This window comes from Lates calcarifer, linkage group LG9 (genome assembly GCF_001640805.2).
Source record: "Lates calcarifer isolate ASB-BC8 linkage group LG9, TLL_Latcal_v3, whole genome shotgun sequence".
Taxonomy (NCBI): domain Eukaryota; kingdom Metazoa; phylum Chordata; class Actinopteri; family Centropomidae; genus Lates; species Lates calcarifer.
In genome coordinates this window covers 22227741-22252262 of record NC_066841.1, presented here as the reverse complement: position 1 = coordinate 22252262, position 24522 = coordinate 22227741, and the positions used below count along the sequence as shown (strand labels likewise).

The window sequence follows — 24522 nt, the reverse complement described above, 5'->3', positions numbered from 1 at the left end:
CCTCTGTACCTTTAAGAGTAGGCTTAAAACTTTCCTCTTTGATAAAGCTTATAGTTAGGGTTGGCTCAGGCTTGAACCATCCCTTAGTTATGCTGCTATAGGCCTAGGACTGCCGGGAAATCTCCCATGATGCACTGAGCTCCTTTCCCTCTCTCTCTCTCTCCCTCTCTCTCCTCTCTCCCTCTCTCTCCATCAGTATAGATTCATATCCCATGTTACATGTTACTAACTCAATATCTTCCCTTTCCTGTAGTATTGTGCTCTTCCGTCTCTCTCTCTCCTCTTCTGTCTCTTTCTACAGGTATTTCTGCCTCTGGAGCTGTAGAGTCTGATCTGTGATGACAAGTCTCCTGCTGCTCCTACAACTCCACTCAACACCTGCTGCTAGAATTAGAAATGACTTACACTGCTATTAGTTTTATTGCTACGTTAGCAGTTAATACTTTAATTATCACTACTATCATTACTACTGCTGTATTACTGGCCTCACCTTACATCTGATATGGAACCTGTGTTATGCTATGTTCTTCTTTCGCTATCCTCTCCCCCCTCTCCCCCTCTCTCTCTTTCTTAACCCAACTGGTCGAGGCAGATGGCCCCTCCCACCCTGAGTCCTGGTTCTGCTCGAGGTTTCTGCCTCTTAAAGGAAGTTTTTCCTTGCCTCTGTCTCCTAGTGCTGCTCATGGTGGATTTGTTGGGTCTCTCTCTGTAAATACCTATTTTAAAGAGTACAGTCTAGACCTGCTCTATATGAAAAGTGCCTTGAGATGACTTTTGTTGTGATATGGCGCTATATAAATAAAATTGAATTGAATTGAATTGAATTGAATAGTAATCTTTATTATCACAAGTTTCATGCCACAGATAGCCTTGCATACAGGTATAATGGACACATTCTGTCTGAGCCCTGTATGCCTGTATGTCAAAAACAGGTGCATGGCACACTGTTCATCGTGAAGAGGGAGAGTTTCACCCAAAGGTATGAAGGCAACTGCTATCATCACTAATGCCCAGTGGTCTTATCTATAACCGTTGCATACCTTTTTGCATGCAAAAGTTGTGATCTATTAAAAACAAGCTTGATGGGATAATGTGCCCACCTGTTTGGAAACTCTGACCCATGCTTTTGCAAATTTTGGAGACACAAGAAATGAACTGTGATCAGTCAGAGAGTGTTTAAGTGCCTTGAATATAGCTGGGCCTGTGTGTTAAGAATGCATGAAGTACAAAAAATACAGTCTCAAGAAAGACAACAAAAAGTTACTATTTATTTCCATAGATTTTATTATCAACATGTTTTTGACAGGTGACTGAATTTTCTGTCACATTAAATAATGTGGTTTAAACAATAAAAACAAGACGCTGAAATAACCCAAAGCAGGATCATTAGATGAAGATACTGAGTCATATTATATTGTGGTTCAATCTACAGTCCTGTGAAATTATATGTATGACACTCGTAGTCTCTAAACTTGAAAGCAAAATGTTACGGGTCTAACAGATGATAAGGAGGAAGCAGGCCATACACTATAGCAGTATGGCCACAGCTATAGTGACGCTGCACCTGCTGGACAAGACAGATGGAGCACTCACACTCTGCTCCTACAGAGATAAAATGAAGTCAGATGCTGGATAACAAGGAACGGTTAAAGGTGTTACATGTTAGTATTTTATTTTCAAAGTTCAGTCGCTGCTGATTAGCTTGCCCCAGCCTGTCCTGTCGCGTCAGTGTGCCATTCTATATTGCATAGTGGTACATGTGCACAAAATTTCTTAGGAAATGAGAGGTGTGCTTGTTTGGGACAGTTCCTTAAGCATTCACATCTGAACCACCAGACTCAGCTCAGCAGTGTGGACAAAACAACACATTTCATACAGTGCTAACTCAGGAGGGATTTCTAGTACATAGTTAAATATCAAATGAACCCAAATTAAAACTCCACTCAACAGGTTCAGTGCTGAACTAGTTTATTTATTTATAACAGTTGATTTCATACAAGCATAAATATTCTTTTCATCATAACATTCTTTCAATGCATACATCTACAAAAAGCTACTGTAAAAGTACTCATACTCATTCTTGCACTTAGAGCTAGCATAATAAAATAAAATAGAAATATATACTCAATACATTTTGTGAACCATGCCACCATTTACCAATGTACATTGTAGCCTTCAGTTTGTATACTCTGGTAGTTCCTGTACATTTAAAGCTGCGGGTTGGTCAGTACAGCAAATAATAAAAGCTACTTTTAAGAGAGTTACTTTTCACTGTACAAAATGTGGCAAACATTTACACATATCATTCTGTGTCACAAATGTATGCATATATGATATCAGAGTAAGGGGTCAATTAAAAGAAAGAGGAGGAAAGATGGATGCACAGATACATTTGCTTCCAAACTTGTGAAAGAGTATCAGTACTCAAATGGACAAATGGAAGCCCAACATCTCTTCTCCACCTGCTACATGGACACTGTGTGACAGCATGGCATCCTGAAGGTCACAGCAGACAGTCCAACATGTGAGACTGCAGTTCTACCAGACATTCACAGATTGCAAAGCTTGTTGGTTTGTACTGTCTTTTGAAATAAACATGTGTTTCTTTTATTAACTTTACAACATATTTTTGATCCATTAAGAAGAAATCCTGTTCAGATTGCATCTTTCACTTCCAAAAACCCTATTTATTCTTGACAGTCAGCTTTGCTTATGCCTTAAGATTGTTTGCAGCCCAAGTCCTTTCTGTTTTATCATCATAACAAACTACTGCTGATGTGAAATCAGAGGGTACTGACAGAAGAATCTTGGAATGGAGATCCAGAAAGCTCTGAAATAAATGAATGTTTTATGGGAAGTCTTATTTTCTCTTCATTCATTATGACATTCCCTCAATAATACTTTTATTTCATTTCACTATATCTATTTTCTTTAAAGTGGTGTTGTCACCACCCCTAAACTTTCAGCCAATTGTGTCCCTATCGTCTTAAGCTAGCAAGAGCAACAACTGCTACCAGATTTAGCTAATTGGCTCCTGTTAGCTAGAGCAAGGACATCAGAGAAATTCTGAATCAACCAGACTGCGGGGGTGGAGAATAATCAGACGGCATGGAATACATGCTAGAACAACACTCTCAGACAGGAGACATTTTTATTCATTTCTGTTTTACTGAGATCACAGACTAGAAGAGTAAACAATAAGGGCCACGGCCGTTTATTTCTTCTACAATGACTAACTCATGAACTAACCTTATTAACAGCTTTCTTGCCGAAATTAAAACTATAGTGTTGGTGCACATATGTAAAACATGGGCTGCCAGAAGGAGGAGATCACATAACTTAGATCAACTTTGAAGAAAACCACAAGAGATAACTGATCTGAGGTCCTTAGAATAAAATCGTACTATGTGTCATGCGCATTGGTGAGGCCTTCATTCAGTCGGGACTGTCATCACAGAGGTGGATCCAAGTCAGGTACAGCGAGAGAAAAGCAACTGTGGAAAACTGCAGGCGCCTTACTCCAGTGAGGTTTTAATATCGTGTGACATTGTGCACCGCTGGCAAATGTCGAACAAAATTTCTAACCAGCATGCATTGTTTTAAACCCAGCATGCTTCACGTCAAATCAGCACCATAGACTACAGTCTATGGTCAGATTACTGTGTTAATGACAACAGCTAATGTTAGCTAGTTAATTCAGAGTTAAAGGACATCTCCAGTATTTTTTTACTTGGATCTTATTTTCCCATGTTTGCCAGTATAAATGATTGACAGAGACAAAAATCTTTGGAATCTGTACAGTATTGAACAAGAACAATGTACTGGCCATCACAAACAGCTTCTGCAATGTAATCCAATGGGCAACTAGTATGTCCATTAAAATACTTGTTTTTGCTACCAACAGCCTCAGGCTGTCAATGAAAGTGTCTGACATTGTGGATAGAATTCCTACAAAGATAAACTTTTTTTATTAGAGTAAGACATTAAATATCGCTACCAGACTCCACTGACAAAAAAAGTTATTTTAGCTCACAGAGCACAGGAATTGATTGAGGTAGCAAAAGGACAGTCCTGTTGTGCTCACTCTAGCTGACAGGAGCTAGCTGACACTGCTAACACTGGCTCTTCACTTTCAAGATGACTAATAGGCTCACAAGCTGACCTGGCTACTTAGCCAGCTAGGTAGGTGGCACTAGCAACCTTGTTACATTAAGTAAATAAAAAGAGATGTTCGTTTCTTTGTCCATGTATCTTTTATCTATAGCAGCAGCCAGATTGACTTTGATGCTGTTGCTTGTGCTAAGAGGTGCCAAATGGCTAAATTATACAGAGAGGCAGAGTGTATGTGACAGGTGGTAGAAAGGTGAGAGGACACCACTGTCATGAAAAGCGACATTATGAAATAAAACTTGACATCAACTCAAAGTGTTATTGGGAGAATAACCATTATGAAATAAAAAAGTCACTTCTCTCAAAAATAAACCTGTTTTTTTGTTTGTTTGTTTGTTTGTTATTTTACCAAGACCACATTACTCTAAAAAATAAGCCTCATAAAAATGAAATTAGTCAGCACAACAAATACATCACAAATTCATTCATTAATCTTTTTAAAAATAATAAATAAATAAATAAATACAGTAATAATTAAAACAAAAACAGGAATTAAAGTAGAGTACCTTAAAGTGCATTCAGTGTCCCACAGACTCCACCTCTTGTAATGTTTAGGTGCATTTATGTAAGAGAGGCTTGGCACTAAAGGCACTAGAGGGAATCAGTGGCCATTTGACACAGGCATCAGTCAGACTCAGACTGCTTCCTCTGCTGGGATGTCCTGCGATGTGACCTAAAGGAGTGTTGATTTATATGTTGATGCTGTTGAATTATATTTATATACTGTTGAAAGAAGCTTTCAACAGCATTTGAAGAAATTTACGCTGTAAATCTTTGTCAAAAAGTCTCTCCTGAAGCAAATGCAATACTTTTTTTCTTGATGGCTTAATGAGCCACTGACTGAATGCAACTTAAGACTTTAAAGCAACTGACTTGAGAATTTTGGGAAACAAAAGGAAATTGTGTCACAGCATTGGTTTAAATGGCAAGGATGAGAAATTCAACAACCATAACTGAGTAATTGTGCCAAAAGGAATGCTGTCACTACTCTACATCTTTACATCAGGGACCACCAAACATATTTTTATGTCAAACATTGTGCACTGTCTGATGACTTGACAGCTCAGACTGTATTGAATCTCTGGAATAGAACAACCAAACCTAAATCAATAACTTTGTCACCTGCCTTTCAATACATCCTCACTAGCTGCAATGCTTATGACATCCCATAGCACAAACGGAACAATCAACATAATGACGGAAGTGCTAATCCTTACCAGAGCTTAGGTTAATATAAGTGTAGTGTTGGAGGGAAGGGGGGATTCAAGCTACAAGATTCATCTTTTTGGAAGCAATAATGTACAGAAACGTATTGCTGCCACACCAGAAAAATATAAAGGAATTGAACATGAAAAATACAATGTGATCATTTTTTTTCACATAATAAGAAACATTTCATGTTATAGTGATCCTGTTTTTATTTCTCTGGTGTGGTAGCAATACGCTTTGGTAAGAATTTTATTTTTTTATTTAGATAATTTCATGACAAAATTCTTATGAAAAGTTCACATTTAGGTCTGAGGGGAGTGTTGGGTTTGTCTTAAATGGAAAGGTTCATCTGCTGAAAGGAAAATGTCTGCCAAAGAATTTTTTAAATAAAAAGTGCAAATATCGGAAAATTAAAAAAATTTAAATTAAAATTAAAAAAATTCCTCATGCTGAAGAATCAAGGCTTTTTTGGTGACCATTTGTGACTTTTTTCTATATGCATGGCCTATCAGCTACTAGTTTGCAGGAAGCCTATGCATTGAAAATGTTTTTAAAATTCTGTCTTCATGCAAGTTAATGGAAGTGAGGATAAATGATGGCACTAAAAAGTATTTCTCCGTCCACAGTAAGGTGTAGACATGAAAAAACTCTGTTAGAGCCTTATTTTTTAAAAAATATTTTACTAACTTCTTAATTCCTTACTAACTTCCTTACTAAGGTCTTCTTTTGCCATGGATCACCTTGTTACTCAGAACAATGTTGTGGAACACATCTGCATCTAAACATAAAGGAACATATTATGTGCACTCTAGGAATTTGAATACTGCCAGAGGTTATGTCCACCTCAGCTCTGTGCACAGCTAGTGTACTTTTGATGATTAGTGGTGTCGCAGTCTTCCAGTAGGGGGACATGGGGGAAGCTTTATGGTATACCTTTGCAAAGCCCCTCAAGACAAAGATTTGTCTTTTACCAAGGTCAGCAGAACTGCTCCTGCCACCGCACTGTCATATATTTTACTGGTACACCAGTTAACACCTTCAGTGAATTCAGTATAAACTTTTGTCCTTCCAAATAAAGTTGAATTGGTGCTGAAGCACTTCTTAATTGCCGAAAGGAACCATTAAAATAACAGCAAACAACACCATAAATTGCTTCAGTTAAGCTTTCCTCCTTCCAGAGAATCTTCAGCACAACCCTGAAATTTGATCATTTGATTTAACTGTGTAGAATTTCAGCTGTTTGTTTCTTAAGATACCAAAGCAGTCAACATTAAGCACAACAGAAAAGCAAAAAACCATTGGCATTTCTTCTGTCTGCCCCGCTCCTCACTTTGACTGTACCCCCAGGGTGATCTTAAGGTACTCATATACCACATAGCTGATGCTGACAGATGGAATGACCTTCATGAAATTGGGTGCCAAGCCTCGGTAGAGTCCCATGGCCCCTTCAGTCCTAATGATGTGTCTGAAAAGGCCCGTCATGTTCATCTGAGGTCCTCCCTCCAGAGTAGCTGCAAAAGACAAAGGGAGGACTCAGTCATCAGAGATTAACCCCCACACACACCCTCTCCGGGTAGGAATCAAACTTACAAGTGCTGATATTTTTGTTAATGAAACTTAACCAATTGTAGGAAAAGACCAAGCCTTGTATAACTGTTAAAGAGTTTTGTTTATGGTAATAATTAGGGCTGCCCCCTAAAAGTTGATGAGTTGATACATCCAGACCCTGATTCAACTAACAAAAGGTGAATTGATGACTCATTCTGCCTCACAGTTCACACACAAAATAATGCTGGAGCAACAGTGTGACTGGCTCCACACTTAAATGGGTCTTAAAATGACCAAACCACTAAACTAATGGTGATGGAAGTAGAGACATGGGAATGAAGGTCAGAGCGACAGCGGACAGTATGAGGCAGGGCAGTATGACTCATTTTTGTTGGTTGTTCCGATACGCTTTGTGTGTTATGCCGAAATAAAACTCTGTTAACTGCTTGGCAGGAGAAACACTCTTTGGAGAGTTAGGATTTCATAACTGAGCTATCACATATGCCAACTTCATGTCCGTATGAAAAACAAGAAGGGTTCGTCAAACCTTTGTACTGAAAGGCAGAATTGATTCGACTGACAAAAATCTGATTTCAACCTGTTTCATTTGGTGGAAACAAGGGGTTTCAGCAGGTTTTTACAGTTTCAGGGATTTGCTGAATCTTACTTGGAGCAAGCCTCACAAAATGTTCTTACATGAGACCCAATCACCTCAATCAAACCATCTAGTAAACTCACAGGTAATCAATCAGTTGGGGTGTTCCTGAAACTCAATTATTTCTTTATATCACTCTATTAGATGGTAGCTGTACAGTGTAGCAGAGTTCTGTAGGGACTCACCTTGTGCCTGCATTCGAGTTCTGACCAAGGCAAGTGGGTAACTGGCCAGCTGACCACATGTGCTGGAAGTGGTGCCACAGGCCAGGAGCACAAACACTCCTGGATCAGCACTGTCTGTGGCAAAGCGCTGCAGCCATGAATTCTTCAGAGTCTGACAGAGGAGAACAAAGGAGTTAAAAAAGCTGAGCTAAAAAATGATTTTAAAAAAAGAGAAGGTATCTCTCAACAGCAATGATACACACACCTCATAGACAGCCAGGTCGATACCAGCATAGGGGATGATACCCAGCATGTTGGGGATGTAGCCCTTGTAAAAAGCAGCCGCACCCTCCCTCTGGAAGATATGTTTGGCACAATCCAAGATGCCTGAGTACTGACCCGTCTTTCTCAGGGCTAACCGTGTCTTCAGGACCTGAGAAGACAGGAAGTGATGTCAGGCCTTCCGACAGATGATAGTAACCTCCACCTCTAGTCCAAGAGTCATAGAAAATCTTTCATACTTGAACAAACATAGATTAACATGTATGCCGTGCATTATCTTTCATATTAAAATAAGTTGTGTGTTATGAACCTCATTTCCATAAATGACTTGCTCACACTTTGTGCATAACTGAAGGTCTGTGAGTCTGCGTGTGAAGGTCTGTTTTCCTCCAGATAAGAGGTCACAGTACAGTTTCACATGATGGGTTCAAGGCTAAAAGTTAAAATGGGCAGTCAGTCACAAGACAAAAGAATCCACTTGGATATTTCTGCATATAAACAATTAGTCATGAGTTGCTACATAGCAGAATGAATACAATCTTTATAACCAGAGTATTTTTTAAAGTTAGGTCTTGCTTGTTTCATTCTCTCTGTGTTCACAGGTGTCTCACCTCCATGGGGTAGATGCTGCTCTGAGCAATCGCTCCAGCCAGAGAGCCAGCCACCAGTCTCTCTGTGATGCCCAGTGTCTCCTGGTTGCTTCCAATTAATCGTTTAATCTGATAGACAGGATATTCTTTTTTGTTAAGGAACAACACAAAATATGGCCAAAATAAATGGCTTATTTGAGGCTGAGATGTATAAATGCACACCTGCTCATAGGCCATGAACTTAATAGCAGATTCTGGGGCAATTTTGATGACATTGATGCCATTGCCTCGCCACAGTGACCTCACACCGCCCTCACGGATCATTTGGGCAAAGCCCCCAGTAATATGCATGCGTTTTCTCTTGGAGGCGTGAACCTGGGCAGGCAGGACAAACAATCAGCATGTATTCTGTTTAGCAGTTCACTTCCCTCTGTTCAGTTGATTTACAATGTAAATGTACCTCTCTGAGAGTTAGCTGTCAAAATATGCCCTCATTCATGAGCTGTGTTGTGTGTTACCTGCATGAGTACTTTGAGCCTGTCCAGTGGTGCTGTGCATGTTCGAGACACTGCCCCAGCTCCTCCTCCAGCCACTAGGTGTCGCCACCACATTCCTGTTTGTTTCTCCTCTGCTGTGAACTCATCAGGCACCATCAAACTCTCACCAACATCAAAGATCTGTGGAGGAAACAGAGGGTTTCAGCCTGGTGACACTGTAATCCTCAGAACACACTCAGAGCTGGTGACAGGGGAACACTGTGAACATCACAAACTGTTAGTGTTGGGGCCTTATTCCAGTGAATTGGTTACTCAGGTGCAGAGTACAGTCAAATGCGTCTGCCTTGTGTGCCAGAGGCCTGAATGTAAGAGGTTGTGACAAACATGGTCAATCACATTCACTACTTAAACACAGGTCTCACCCTGGCATGACACACTGACAGTTTGGGGACCCTGTAGAGAGTTTTTCAGAGGAAACGCGTGGTGTTTGAGATGTCAAAATATGAATACGACAGCTCAAATATACTACTAGGAGCAAATGGTGTCTCGTTTAAAGGATAATTCCTGTATTTTTGAACCTGGGCTTGATTTTCCCATGTTTCATTTATACTGGTGTAGAAGGAAGAGGTTGGAATAAACTGCCAACTAACTATTGTAGTCTGGCTGATAAAAATCACTCAGTATTAGTTATTCTGTCTAGCTGGCAATAGTGCCAGTCAAACTATTTTTAGGGCTAGGGTTAGGTCTTTGGTTTGTGGTGTTGTTGATTGTCAACTGGTTGAAAAAAAGAGCTTGAATCTGCTCTTTTCTAAGCTTAACTCAGTTCCTGCTCTCTGCAGCTACGTTCTCAAGCAGAAAAAATAGTAAAATTATGATCCAGTGTTACATTCTAACCACAGGCAACTAGCATCTTTAAGTGTCTTAATGCTATCTTGCTGCCTTCATCATTGGAAAGATTTGACTTAATGTCTGCTGTTTTGCTGTTGAGCAGAGAGGAAGAGTGTATACCGTGGAGTGTTTCCAGTATAGGATGATCTCTGGAATGTTGTCTGCTGGGTGCAGGAGGTGGTAATCCCGCCACTCATTCCAGTCAATCGTCATTGTACCATTTTTGTCCATACTGGAGATGGGAGATAACACAGCAGATGCAGACTGTTATAAATGTTTTAGACATTACAAACTATCTGCTTACATGCATGGTTTCTTCTCAGTAATGATGGCATTTATTCTCATGACTTCCTTTTATGAGTTCAAGTGCAATGTGTTGTAGCAGGATGCTTTACTTGAGCACACTATGCTACAACTGAATTAACATATTATCACATAATTGCTGTGTTTTGCTGATGTGTTATTTGTTGCATTTGTCCTTTGAAAGCAAAAAGAAGAAAGCAGTTGGTAACTGAATTAGACGAAGCAGTGGTGACCAAGCAGACTATAGAAGCTACTACTTACTACAAGATAGGGGCCCAGATATGACCCCTCCTTATTCTGAGACCAGCCAGAGAGAAGAGGAGACAGACAGGCAGGAGGTTAGAGGAACTAGAAAAAGGTTCACACTGAGCCATAACAAAATGAACCTAAATTGGAAACCTGGGTGGAGCTGAGGAGGGATGAGCAGCAGCAAACACTCTGTGATAGGCTGAGACACCTGTCAGTCTAGCCAAAATATCCCCAAACATACCTCTCTTGCCTGAATGTCATATTTAAGATGGGAATAAGTAACACATTGACATAAAGAGGTGCATGTCTAAGACAAACTGCAGACTGCCACTTTAACTTCATTAACAAGGTGTGACAAAAACTGGTCCAGTTTGTTTACATTTCTACTCCTATGATAGCTCTGTTCCAGTTCACATGTATATGACAAGTTATAAAATGAAAAAGGAGGGAGACATCATAAATAGACACACTCACAAAACAGCACAAACAACACATCTGTGGATCTATTAGGTGTATTAGAGACTGTAGATCATAGCTTTATTCTCACCTTTTGAGTATCTTCTCAGCCTGTTCCTCAGAGATGTTCACTCCCAGGTCACGCAGTGACTGCATTATTTCTTGTGAGTCGATCCGGCCTACACCACAGAAATTAATTACCACTTAAACCCGATTTTATAAAGCTCAGTTTAGCTTATATCATGGCAGACTTGACCAAAGTCTCTGGGGTGCTGCCTGACAAAGTGGCCCCGATGAAGTCATCTTAGTGAGAACAAATTTTAAACAAATGAGTGTCTAATCCAGAGATGACAGATATCACATTATGGGATCTGTAAGATCCAGAGTTCTTTTAAGGAGCTTGATCCATGTCAGGGACTAAAACTCGGGCCCACCTGGGGCTCTGCTGCTTCAGCTTTCTCCTGAGTTCTGCAACTTCATGGAAGCAAAGTTTGTCCAATCTGTTCTCAGTACTCCACATCAGGCTTGAAAAGTAAGTCACTAGTTACAACAACATTACTTACCATCGTTCTTCTTGTCCAAACTCTTGAAGACCAGCCGTAGTTTCTTCTCATGGTCTCTAAGATAATGAACAAACTCTTCAAAGTCTAACTGTCCGTCCAAGTCTTTGTCCCCTGCTTTCACTATTTTCTGGGAAAAAAAAAACAAACAGGAGAAAGATTTGAAGGACTGTCTATTGAGAAAAAAATATGTGAGAGCGACTGAGACTGCAAGTAGCTAATAAAAGTGTTGTATTTAAGCAATGCTGTGTTTCAGTTGATGTATTAGCTGTACATACAGTAAGATTAGAACTAACTGCCCATTGTTGAGAGATGTGAGCAGCAGCAGCAGAGGTCAGAGCTTCCACCATCCCCTATTATCTGTGCACTGCAGTTTAGACCTCTTTACAGCCATCACGTCAGGTAGCTTATTAGTCAATAGTAAGGGCACCCTCTGCCAGTTTAGCCTGCCAAGCCAACTGGAAGTTTTTCTGTAAGGAATTAGATTTAGCTGCACCATGAAAACAAATTTACCAGCAGGAAATGGCTACCTGAAAGAAGTAACAGCAGAGTGTGCAGGACAGAGAGGAAACCTACATGTTGGTCTCACACACAATGCACCTGAGCAATAGGTTGCCAAATGATTTGCTCTGCTAACAGGGGGGCACAACTGACTGAGCATGAGAAAAACAAACTGTGTGCACCACAGCACTGACAGCATAGAGACCAGTCCCAATATCACTGCTTGAGGGACTGGGTGTGTTTTCACAATGAACCATTTCATAGAAAAATGATTACCTTAAGGATTACAGCAGACATTTTGTGTTTTAGCCCTTAACATCTGCTTTTAAGGTTCCAGTGTTACCATGGCATGGTAATGCAACTGCAGTAGTGACATGGTACACTGTGGCAAACTGATGATTCATGATTTCCTCAGGGACCTGTTAAACATGGCAAACTGATGGGTGAACTCTTATATCCATGCCAATCGCTTTCACCTATTGCTATTGTTAAATCAGATGCTGTTTCACAAGGTAATTCTTTGGCTGACCATGCAGGCAGTATTGGCATTCCTGTCCATGTAAAGCTATGTCCTTCAATCACTGCAACAACTTGTTCCTCCCAATGTGGCCTTCTTACAAGAGACTACTGGTGTGATTGAGTGTAGGTTGTGTCTTTCTCATGGTTGTAAATATCTAAATAATTTGTGGCTCCCACATCCCTGTACTCATAGCAAGCAAACATATTGCATGGCTTGTCACACGTGAGAAAAGGAGTGTCAAACAATGATGAAAGATCGATATGCTCCAGGATTACATCCTACACTAAAGGTACAGTGAGCAATGCCTGTCAACAGCACAACCCAAAAAACAAAATGATATCCTGAAAAAGATGGGTTCTGATGAAGATGAAGATGAATTCTGCTCTGCTGTAACCACTGCTGTCTCCTTCTAGTGGCAAACACTAGACAAACACACACCATGACATCCACCCAGGAGACTAAGTCTGCATCAGAGAATTCCCGTGGAACAACACCCTGAAACCCTGCTGGTCCACTTCTAACTGTGAGAAGTAAGCCCAAGTGGATATACACAAATGGGATTTTTCAGCAGACCAAGAGAAAAAACCACATAATGCTAAGCACAGCCCCCAACAATCATATATCTCCAGTTAGCAAAAACCTGTAGCTGGTAACAGCCCAAATTCCAAGAACTGCTATGTGTGTGAATTCATCCCACACAGCACAGAAGATCTCCCATTGATTACCTCCTGTGACACTTACTTACTGTGTCACATACTACACTTTACCTCCACCATGAACACTGTCCCTGCCCAATCCACCACAATCTAATCAATTACACTGCAATCAATGTTATACTGTTATCACTGCAACACCCCTAACCCTCTCACCTACACTTCCCATCACCTCCCACAGCTTTTCACCACTTCACAAAAGCAGTCCATAAAAGCTAATAATGTGCAGAAAATTGTAAATAAATTTGCTTCCATCTTAATTAGTGCACATAGTTTTTGCTCTTCAGTCAAGGAATAGCTGCCAAATGAGAAGTGTTTTGCATTCTTCATATGCCACTGGAATGGGCTACTTACTTAGTAATAGCCTGAATGATTTGACATTTGGAATGGTAAAGGTCAGTGCAACAAACATACTGCCACTCAGTCTCAAGGAGGCATCACAGATTTTGGCTTTCCTCTGGTCTTTGCCCAGACGGCCATGTCTGTTTCCATGTATGAGATTGATGTGGTTGAATTGTAACCTGTTGCACTGCTGTTTTGGCCCTTTGATAGGCAGTTAATTGGCCATTTCATCCAGATGAAAGGAAATTGGGCATTGTGCATGTGAGCGAAGTGAGCTACTCTACAACGTGTTGCTTGTCAGTAATAATTATCTTGAAAGTTGGTTTAAATACACAGTGCTGAAGAAAATCACTCAAGTCCTTGGTACAAAGTTTGTTGTCGTGATGGTGTTTTAATAATAGGGGTCGACCGACATATTTTTTTCAGGGCCGATACTGATCATTAGTAATCAAGAGAACTGATAACCGATATACGATAAACTGAAATGCCTTTAAGCATATGTTTAATTAAAAGAGAACTTTATCCTAAAACAACAAAGTTAACTGAAAATATCAATAAACAAATAAACAAAATATCTCCATCAGTCAGTATCATGCATCAGTCGGGAAGTGCCTCATTCGATGTCAAGTCCTTACACAGAGCACTGCAGGAGCAACAGTGCTACAGGCTGTGAACTCTACAACCAGATCTTAAAATGACCAAACCACAAAACTAACTGTGATGGAGGTAGAGACTTGATGAAAATTGATGAAAGCAACACCGGAGTGCATAGGATAGTGCGAGGCAGGGCGACTCTTTTCTATTGTCTGCTCCAGTGTCAGGTGACTTCTGCCTGCTGAGAGCTGCATGCTCGTGTGGGAATGCGCACAGCCGAAGTGGAAACTACCGGAGCTATGGCGAATGAAAACAGGCTGAATGTCAGCACGCCGGCAGGAGATGCGATGGGATTTCATAACTGAGCCATGAACAAGACGCCAACTTTATTGTATACATTTTGTAGCGGCGGCTACAAGAGACTTCACTGAATATGCACTCACTTGGAAAAGACTGTAATATTGCTTAATAGTTAACTGTATATCACTCAAACAAAGTGCATTATTCAGGCATTTTCAATGTAACTGGGAAACTGGGCATGTGTGCCATCATATAGTAGATAATAAGACTGTGGTGTTTTTGCAAGTTAAGCAATAACTGCTGCATTACTTTGGAAATGCTGCTCTGTTCGCTCACTGCAGCTGCTCCAGTCTCCAGATGTGTTCCTCTGTGTTCCTCTGTGTTGATAGGCCATTACTCATGACCAATCAGATAGTGCTGCGGGTGGGACAGTGCTCCAGACCAGAGTGGTCTGTAGGTGACTACAGAACGAGGCGGCTGCATCAGAGCCAAAGTATTTGTATGTTTTTAATTTATTTATTTATTTCATCAGCTATCAGATATTTTTTTCATAATTTTTTTTTTGTTTGTTTTTTGGGGGGGGGTTCACCTTTTCTTTTGACAGGACAGTGGAGATGAGACAGGAAACAGGGAGAGAGAGCAGGGGAACGACATGCAGTAAAGGTCCAGCCGAATCAAGAGTCGACCCGGGGACCAGCTGCTTAGGGCACTGAAGCCCATGTGGTACGCCCCCCAACCATTCAGCTATGGTTGCGCCCCCATCAGCTATCAGATGAAAAAAATACAGATGCTGATTATCATAAAAATGCTAAGAATAGAATCTGATAATCGGTCGATCCCTAGAGTGCACACTCTGAAGCTGTTTCTGAGAACCAACTAAACACAGAGCACTCACTTTTTAACTTATTTAACTAATTTAATACCTTGTTTCGTTTTTTAACTTTAAAGAAGAAAATCTCAATAGGAACAGTAATTTTGGTGGACTTTGCAAAGTTAAAGGCCATAAGGATAAGAAACACATGCTAATTGCATTGAATGAAAAGAAGAAAAACAACAGAGCAAATGTTGCTCCTTTGCTCAAGGGCACCTTAAAAACGGAGGTACCCTTGACCACAGTAAATACCCTTTAAGGCTCCAGTGGAGCTGCTCAGTTGGTTGTACTTTTAGCAGACTTGACTACCCAGCTGTGCAGCTGTGACTTAAGCACAATACTGCTTTGAACTAGATACTAATGTCAACATGCTGACATTCTCACAATGACAACGGTAACATGCTGATATTTCACACTGGTATTGTATTATACTTACCATGTTCTGCATGTTTAGTGTTAGTGTGCAACCATTTGCTAATGTCAGTAGCTTTGCAGATTTTTGGTTCTAAACCAAAGTGCTAAATAATAATAATTTGGATCTGATAACGGTGCTAGATTCAGTCAGAGATTCACCAAAGTTCTAACAATTTATCCTGAGGAGAACGTGAATTTCGGTACCAAGTTTCCATGGCTGTCCTCAAAAAATCTCACTCAAAAAGATGTCAAGTATCAAACTGACAGCTGCAGTCGCTGAGGAATGAGGGGATCAAAGTAATAAAGAGGCATTGTCTGGGATTGATGAATGTCTACAAAATTTTGTGAGAACAAAATCATCTAGTAGATGTTGAGAGGCAACTGTGATCTGATGGTGGTACTAGAGAAAAAGTCAATGGTTCAACAAAGTCATTAAGACTGATCCTCATTATATACATAATATCTGTACATTTTATTGGAAAGCCATTCAATACTTAACAGTAAATAAATATGAACATTAATCAGGTATCCGTTATTTGTTGCTGGCACTCAATCACAGACAAAAGATTGTTTCATACACACACCTCATTAGAAAGCTGAGCAGTAGATCAGATGCCAATGAAAGCTCCAGAAAAAATAATAAAGGACCTTGAACTAAGTGTGACAAGAGAATATAGCTGCTCGCTTTATCCTACCTGTTGAAGATCTGTAGGTGGTGCCACCATGATTAATACTGTTGTCTTCTTTGTAGTAATATTACTCCTGTTGATTTCCTCACTGTCAGAGGAGTGTGCAGGCTTTCCCTGGAGAGCAGACTGCAGCTCTCTGCAGTTCTCAGTAGCCCCTGGCATCTGTGTTTCAATGGGTTTACACTGTGTATTGCCAAAAAGGCTCTGGCACAGGAAACTCAGCATATTCTGCAGCATCCTCAAACTGGGGCTTACTGTGTCTGGGTGACAGCCCTGTTCTCAAACACAACAACACTTAACTGTCTCTGTCAGCTGAAGGCAAAGAGTTAAACAGCCAGGAGAAGTGTAGAAAGGTCAGCTGAGGACAACGTGAGGCTGCAGAGAGGGCTCATCCAATTTCTTCTACCTCACTGTTCCAGCTCAGCATCTCACTGTCTTATCTTCTCACTTCTCATTAAAATCACTCAGTTGATGTCCATGCTCACCACCACCTCCAACGCAGCAGGATAACAACAAAATGCTCCGGGCTAACTCTTTCCATGTAACCTCTGAGGCACTGGTTCTTGATGTGTCAAATTAAAATTTTGCGCTGTAAATATCTCATGTTGAGAAGATTAAATGATGACAGTAGCAGCAGACAGGATTTGATATTAAGCTGGCTTCGGTATCAGCAGCTAGAGAAATGCAGCAAAGAAAACCTCTAGAAACCTGCATCCTCACTGCAGCCGAGCCTGACCAATCACTGCAGCCCATACTGGCAGGTCCGACAGTGGAGCCATAGAACGAGCCCCTCAACCAATGGAGGACAGGATAGCAGTGTGCAAATTAATTTATGCCTTTGTTTGCCAGTCAGAGTAAACGGGGGTGGGGGGGTGAAGTGCACGGTTTCCCTTTGTCACACCTCCCTTGCTGGAGAAAATCTGCTGAGTGATGCTTCCCCCCGCCCTCACTATCCTTCTGCACTACCTCTGAGTCATTCAAAGCACAGCATTCAGCAGGCAATCCCATCCACCCATCTGAGCCCTACTGCATTTTAACGGACATGTACTGGCAAAACTACAGTGTGTGCAGTCCACTTTCACTGACTGCAGAGTTTGCAGAGTACATTAATCCAAATGTAACTTATTATTGACAGAAACAGAACTTTCTCTGTGTCAAAATCAGACAGGATCCAGGAAAGAAGTTGTGACACGTCACAGATTTTGTTCAGTTTGTTTATATGATATTTGGGTCACAAACCAAAGGCCTGTAAAAATATTTTTGTTCAATTCCAATGTTTTTACACATTTTGGCTCTATTTCTTAATTTTTATACCCTAAGAAACACCTCATCAGGCAGCCATGTTTGGGCATTAATATCTTGATAAATATTAATCCTTTAGGAGGATGGAGGATGGAAAGGTTTGTTCTGCATAACTACTGATTTTGTTTATAGCCCTAGATTTGAAGAAAAGTGCAGACAAGAGTGATGTATTATAAACCTATTTTTGGACCCATGTGATGTGACTGTGTTACGCTTCCTACATTATAAGCTGTTTTCCTCCCACGTTAAAATGACACATCAATGACAGAAAGTCGGGTCGTGTGCAGCACGGGTTAACCACAGACTGTATTCCTCCGGTTTGTGATCGAAAGCAGAGAAAAATAACTCAGAGACACTAAATATTGACAAAACGACCAATTCCCATGTGAAATAAATGAACAACACAAAAAATCTTGTACACCATTCTCAAGCAATACAAACAAAACAATAAATGTGCAAACCTGGTTGCGGACAAACTGACTTTCCTAATTAACTGCAATTCATTTACTACTCAAACACTGTTAAATCTCTCACTTACATATCCCTACTGCTGAACACTTCTGCCCATCAAAAAAAAAACAAACCAAAAAAAAAAAAAAAACAAGACCCCATTCCACAAGGACACCAATAACCACCCCTTACCATGTCTCTTCCACAAAATCTATGTGTAAATGTTTGTTGTTGTTGTTGTTGTCCTTGCTATTACCTCCCCACCCTCCCCACTGAAAAGTGTTCATCTATTCATTTATCCAGCATCAATTGTAAAATATTTACATATATTTCCAAAATACCCCAGCTTATCTTCCCATGGTAAGTTTCTGGAAATTTACAGGAAATTTTCTGCTCCTTTGCAACTCTAATCCCAATACAAATGGTAAACGGACTTGTACTTATACAGCGCTTTTCTAGTCATATCGACCACTCAAAGCACTTCACACTACATGTCACATTCACCCATTCACACACCAATGCACACACGCATCAGCAGTTTGGGGTTCAGTATCTTGCCCAAGGATACTTCGGCATGCAGACTGGAGGAGCCGGGTATCGAACCGCTGACCTTCTGGTTGGTGGGCGACTGCTCTACCTCCTGAGACACAGCCAGATTACAGATAAAGATTCCTCTTCCTTCCCTTTGCACTCCTTATTCTCAGCACACTCTGATTTCTCCAACTCACATATGATCCTAAGCACTGTCTTTAATACAGTGCTGGAACCATATACACTCCTGAACAAAATCTTAAGACTGGGGCAAAAATTACAAGTATTTGCATTTTGCGCTGGTGGATCATAACCAGGTTGTAAGTAGAGCTTCAAAATGCAAAGAAGAACAAACAGGAGCAAGAGAGAAAAAATTGAGTAGGCACTTTATTGAAAACTGCATAGGGTTCATCAGTTGATCAAAAGTTTAAGACATTAGGCTTAAAAAGTCAAAATCTGTGCAGAAATCTGGCTGTCATTTTCTTTCAGACATTCATACTGTCATAGCCCCCTCATGGCAAAAGCAAAAAGACTTTCTGTCTTTGAATGTGGCAGGATTGTTGAGCTGCTCAAGCAAGGCCTACAAGGTTGTTGCAGGTATTAGTTTGGTTTGCGTTGTCAGTATAGCAGAGTTTGTTGATTATCGTGATTATTCTTATTGTTTTTAATAGTTTAGTTGTAGCAGAAGTAGTAAATATATATATATATATATATATATATATATATATATAATATAGATATATATATAGATAGATAGATAGATAGATAGATAGATAGATACACACACGAGGTATGGCTATTAAATACTGAGACTGCGCTTGTGAGGATAAAACTATATGGTTCACAGTCACACTGAGTGTTATATATTAAAGGTTGGGTATTAACACACAGCTGCTCTAAGTTTCCAATAAGTGACGTCTTTAGTTCACTGCTAGATACTGATTGAAGTGCATGTGTTTTTGCTAAGGCATTGGAAAATTATTAGCTTAAAAGTTGAGCTATGCATTAACTTGGGCCAGAAAGCCTCACAACTTCAGGAAGCTTCATTTGGCCATGTTACGCCTGGCCTACGGGAAACTGGAGGGCAGCACAAAAAGTGACTTTCCCTTTTCCCTGCTCCCAAAGAGTGCCACAACCGAGTTTCAGTTTAAACACCACTGATTTATTATTTACACAGGTTAACTTAGTATTGGGGTGAGCACAGCAAAAATAATAAACAAAACAATCTATTAAAAGTTCTACTACCTTACCTGAACCAATGAAAGAAAACAACAATACTCAGCACTTTATGTTAATGTCAGATTATGGACCAATTAATCTCTGTAAATAATACTATAAAGAGTAAATTCTAGATCTACTCTATAAAAAAAAATGCAGTGAGATAACTTTTGTTGTGATTCATTGCTATATAAATAAAAAATACTTGATTTGATTTTTTTTTTTCAAATCTGAGGTGGTGTCTATGTTTTTTGCACAGTTAAAAAGAAAATTCTTGAATGAGCACATGCTAATATTAAAATGAATCATATCAAAATATATGTTGTTCATATTACTGACAGAAGTTGTTACATAATGTTTAAATATACAGTTTTTCTTAAAATACCGTTTTAAATGTTGTAGTGTTTTGACCTTCAGGGCCACCGTAGAGCTCCTAGATTTTGTGCTAGTGCTCCTAAAAGGGCAAAGACCACCGGAGGAAGAGTACGGCGGGGAAAATGACAATTAAGCTGAAATGTCCTCTTACCATGAGCTCGTGTTCGGTGCGATATACCCCTAATTTCTTCAGCCCAACCGTCAGGTCGTTGACACAAATGCCTCCGTCACCGTTGACATCCAATACTTGGAACAGTACTTTCAGTCTGTGCTCCTGCTCGGGTCCCCCACATATGTCACATGGAAGCGCTGACTTGCCGGGGTCAGCATGCCAGTCACTGGCCATGGGCTGCCGGGTGACTGGTTTAGATGGGGAAACTAATGAGGGGTCCTCAACGTGCCCGCCTCCGCGGCCCGGGTCGACCCCAGGGTGAGTCTCAGCCGATCGGCACTGGCAGAAAACATCACCGAGCAAGGGAGGCATCAGCGAGCCTTGCTGGTGCATCTTCAACAACTCGACACTCTACTTAATACGGTCAGCTGGCTGAAAGCTCAGGTAGACAGCTCTGAGGCCAGTTTATAACTCGAGCCCAGATGACGACGTCACATGCACCTCCATTTCAGCCGGCATTGAAAGCAAAAGCGACCAGGTGCCGGTTAGCTTACAAACCCGACTTTCCGCAACGAACACATTAGCGGAGTTCACTTGAGACGAAAACTGGACCTCTCCGTTGTATTTCCATGTGATACATCAGCTCAGCTGGGCAACATTTTCAGCATAACTTAACGTAAACTAAATGTTGTAGATGCCGGTGAAACGAGGCAGGATGAGGGAGGATCCTGAACCATCAGCGCCCTCACCTTCTACAAAAATACCGTCATGGCGTCGTACACAAAGTTTAAATAAAGATGTTTAATGTGACTGGCTGCCCGTTAACTCGCCGATCGTTGAAAGGAGAAACATATGTTTCCGTGAACCCGATGCGCTAGAAGTCCCGCTATAAAGCGCGATATCACAGCGAGACCGCCTCACAAGAAAATACACTATGTGGCCGTGTGTAGATCCACGTAGATCCCGCATCGGTCGCTGCTATTCATTGGGGCACGTCAACGCAGCCGCCATATTGGTGAGGGGAGCGCCTCCCACTTCACGTGTGTCTATCATAGACTGTATATAAAGAGTGTGTCTATGGAGACAGGAGGTCTATCCAGTACCCGTCATACCCCGCTTGGATTCTTAGCTGGCGGTGGCAGACCGTCCATGTCACACCTAGGCCTTCAATGGTGTTCTACCTGAATTAAACTACCTCACCTCTTAATACCGTCACTATGATGTCATGGCTATAGAAACCATCAACAACATCCAGAAACACAGTATAACAGATCTTTGCTTCACAGACAGACATGTCATGTAGCCAGAATAAATGCCATTAATGAAGCAATGCTATAAAAACCCACTTAACACAATTCAATAGGTGTCTAAACACTGCAGCCACAGCTGCTCCACACACATCCTCTCCAGCAGAAGCAGCAAGTCACTGAACTCTTCTTCCTCCTTCAGCTGTTGGGGGTTGAAACAGCTATTAAATCTGTACTAACATGTTTCAGCTGGTGCTAGTAGATATGGTGGTTTTAATTTCACTCCCTTTGATCAGGATTTATAAATATCTTCTGCCAAAGCAGAACAAGGTCAACTTTAATAAGTTTGTTTAAGGTCAGTAAAGATGAGAAATCTGAATTCAGACAATGGATGGTTTTATTTTTCATTTTGATAAGAAAAAAGGATGTAAAACCATTTTTCCTGACTATAATGACTGTTATTTTTGTTGATTCTAGTTGACAATTTCAGTTGATTATTATTATTATTATGACTATTATTTTATTTTATTTTGGTTGATTATTGTGAAAATGGAAACTGTGTGTAGATTAAAGAGCCAACAGCTAAAAACAAACCTCCTCCACTGTCATGCTTTATTACTGGCCCAATGCTGAAGAGTGAGACAGTATTTGTTTCTTGTAAATTTTAGTAGACCATTGATAAAAAGAACTTTCTTTGCTTTACAGCCTGTCATAAAGGCTGCCCCCCCATCAGTAGAATTTGGCTGAATCCTACAGAGCCCCTCAAGGGTCATGGTGGTGAATTTCTTGTTGAAACTGCTTTGTGTCCCCTGACATTAAGCTCCTCTTGGAATCAGGAGATCCACAAGGGAAATGGAGGCTATTGACTGAGGAACCTTTAACAGTTTAATAAAGAGAAGAGGTTCCTGAAAGAATCTCTAATAGCTCAAAAGGGGATCCCGGAGAATCTTTTAGATTTACAGTGCATTCACAAAGTATTCAGACCACTTCACTTACTTCATATTTTATTGTTGCAGCCTTATGCCAAAATTAAAAAAAAAATCCCTCATCAATCTACACTACAGAATTTGTGTTTTTTTTCTACTAGAAAGGAAAAACTGAAATATGACACTGGAATTTAGCTCAGACTCTTACCGGAGGTGGCCATCAGGCCAAACTGAGCAATCTGGGGAGATGGGCTTAGTAAGAGAGGTGTTCAAGAATCTGATGGTTACTTTGCATGTTCTGTGTGGAGTTTGCATGTTCCTCTGGGTACTCCAGCTTCCTCCCACAGTCCAAACACATGCAGGTTAGTTTAACTGGTGACTCTAAATTGTCAGTAGGTGTGAATGTGAGTGTGAATGGTTGTTTTCTCCATGTGACAGCCCTGTGATGGACTGCTGATCTGTACAGGGTGAACCCCACCTCTCACCCAGTGTCAGCTGAGATTTGTTCCAGCCCCCCTGCGATCCTCAGAAGATAAGTGGTATAGATAATGGATGGGATGGATCTGCCATATGGAATCTGCATTATGCTTCTTCACACATAGTCTTACATACCTTAATATTAATATAAAAAGTATTAATATGAAATATTAAAAAATTTGATATTAGGTAATTATTACGTAAACGTCAGAGCACCATCCTGGAAAACAGGAACAGAAAGCCTATTTATTAAGTCAGTTCCATAAAGTATGCTAAGTATCAATTTGGAATCTTCATCAATAATTAAATTAATCAATTTAATAACTAAATGACTCTATCAGTATTTAGTAAAAACTAAAGGTTTTGGAATTCTGTAGCATTTAAGTTGGCTACACTCACTCCTGTGCAACATTAATCAGACTAGCAAAATATTTAGCATTTAAAGTATTTATTTAACAAATATAAAAGGATTTAACCTAGTTTAGGAACAATACATACAGGTGTGTGTGTGTGTGTGTGTGTGAGAGAGAGAGAAAGAGAGAGAGAGAGAGAGAGAGAGAGTATGTGGGTGTGAGTGACAATGGCTAGATGGCTGATTCAAAAGGGCTGCTTTGTTTCAAGCTCAATGGCTTTAAACAAAGATGGTGGAATCAAAAGATGGCCTCCAGGACCGACTGCATGATATGTGGGGGAGGTTAACAAACACTTCTTTGTTAAGGCCAATTCAGATAATATGAAGGTGCCAGGTAAAGGGGAGAGGTTAGCTGCTGTCCTTTTAATACAGACAAAAAGCTCCAGTCTGCATTTGACATTGTTTCTGAATATACTGTATGTGTTTCTGTACCTCAACAGTCCACTCAGCAGCAGATCATCACTGATACATGGAGGAATATTTGATATGGTGACATGATGACTCTTTTAGCTGGTGTAGTGAGAGGCATTAACAACATTTACAGGTATAGCAATGACAGAAAATCATGTCAGTGTTGGGCATGATGATTTATAAGCCAGTCAGGCTACATGTTTCCAGTCTTCAGCTGTCCAGTTCCAGTGAGCCTGTGTCCACTGCAGGAGGCTGATAGGAGTGGAACCTGACGTGGTCTGACGCTGTTGTAGTCCATCCACCTCAAGGTTGGAGGTGTTGTTACCATAGCCTAATCTGTTAGCTCCAACCAGTCTGACCATGACCTCTGACCTCTCTCATCCCTCCCTCCACAGAACTGTCGCTCACTGGATGGTTTTTGTTTCTGGCTCCTTTCTGAGTAAAAACTCTAGAGATGGTTGTGTGTGAAAATCCCAGAAACACTCAGACCAGCTCATCTGACACCAACAATCATACCACAGTCAAAGTCACTGACATCACATTTTA

At 40.6% G+C, this 24522-nt stretch overlaps 1 protein-coding gene across 2 annotated transcripts; it reads right to left on the bottom strand.

Annotated features, from left to right (window-relative positions):
* Nucleotides 1-1951: 1951 nt before the first annotated feature.
* On the bottom strand, nucleotides 1952-21452 carry slc25a25b (solute carrier family 25 member 25b). 2 transcript variants are annotated; one of them, XM_018701942.2, is made up of 11 exons: nucleotides 20543-21452; nucleotides 11575-11701; nucleotides 11103-11190; nucleotides 10568-10603; nucleotides 10124-10235; nucleotides 9137-9295; nucleotides 8841-8993; nucleotides 8640-8747; nucleotides 8012-8179; nucleotides 7768-7918; nucleotides 1952-6890 (listed from the first exon to the last, which is right to left on the bottom strand). In XM_018701942.2, the coding sequence occupies exons 1-11, from the start codon at nucleotides 20894-20896 to the stop codon at nucleotides 6706-6708; spliced, it is 1641 nt and encodes a 546-aa protein (XP_018557458.1). In that variant the 5' UTR covers nucleotides 20897-21452; the 3' UTR covers nucleotides 1952-6705. The 2 variants fall into 2 exon arrangements, with proteins under 2 accessions (XP_018557458.1, XP_018557459.1); XM_018701943.2 differs by lacking the exon at nucleotides 10568-10603 and having other exon boundaries at nucleotides 20543-21447.
* Between the last annotated feature and the right edge of the window lie 3070 nt (nucleotides 21453-24522).

Coding starts and splice junctions, on each gene's coding strand:
- slc25a25b (XM_018701942.2), bottom strand. CDS start 20,896: ATGCACCAGCAAGGCTCGCTGATGCCTCCCTTGCTCGGTGATGTTTTC. Junction 11,702..20,542: donor GCACCGAACACGAGCTCATG/GTAAGAGGACAT, acceptor TTTTTTTCCCAG/AAAATAGTGAAAGCAGGGGA. Junction 6,891..7,767: donor AACTCGAATGCAGGCACAAG/GTGAGTCCCTAC, acceptor TGTCTTTTGCAG/CTACTCTGGAGGGAGGACCT.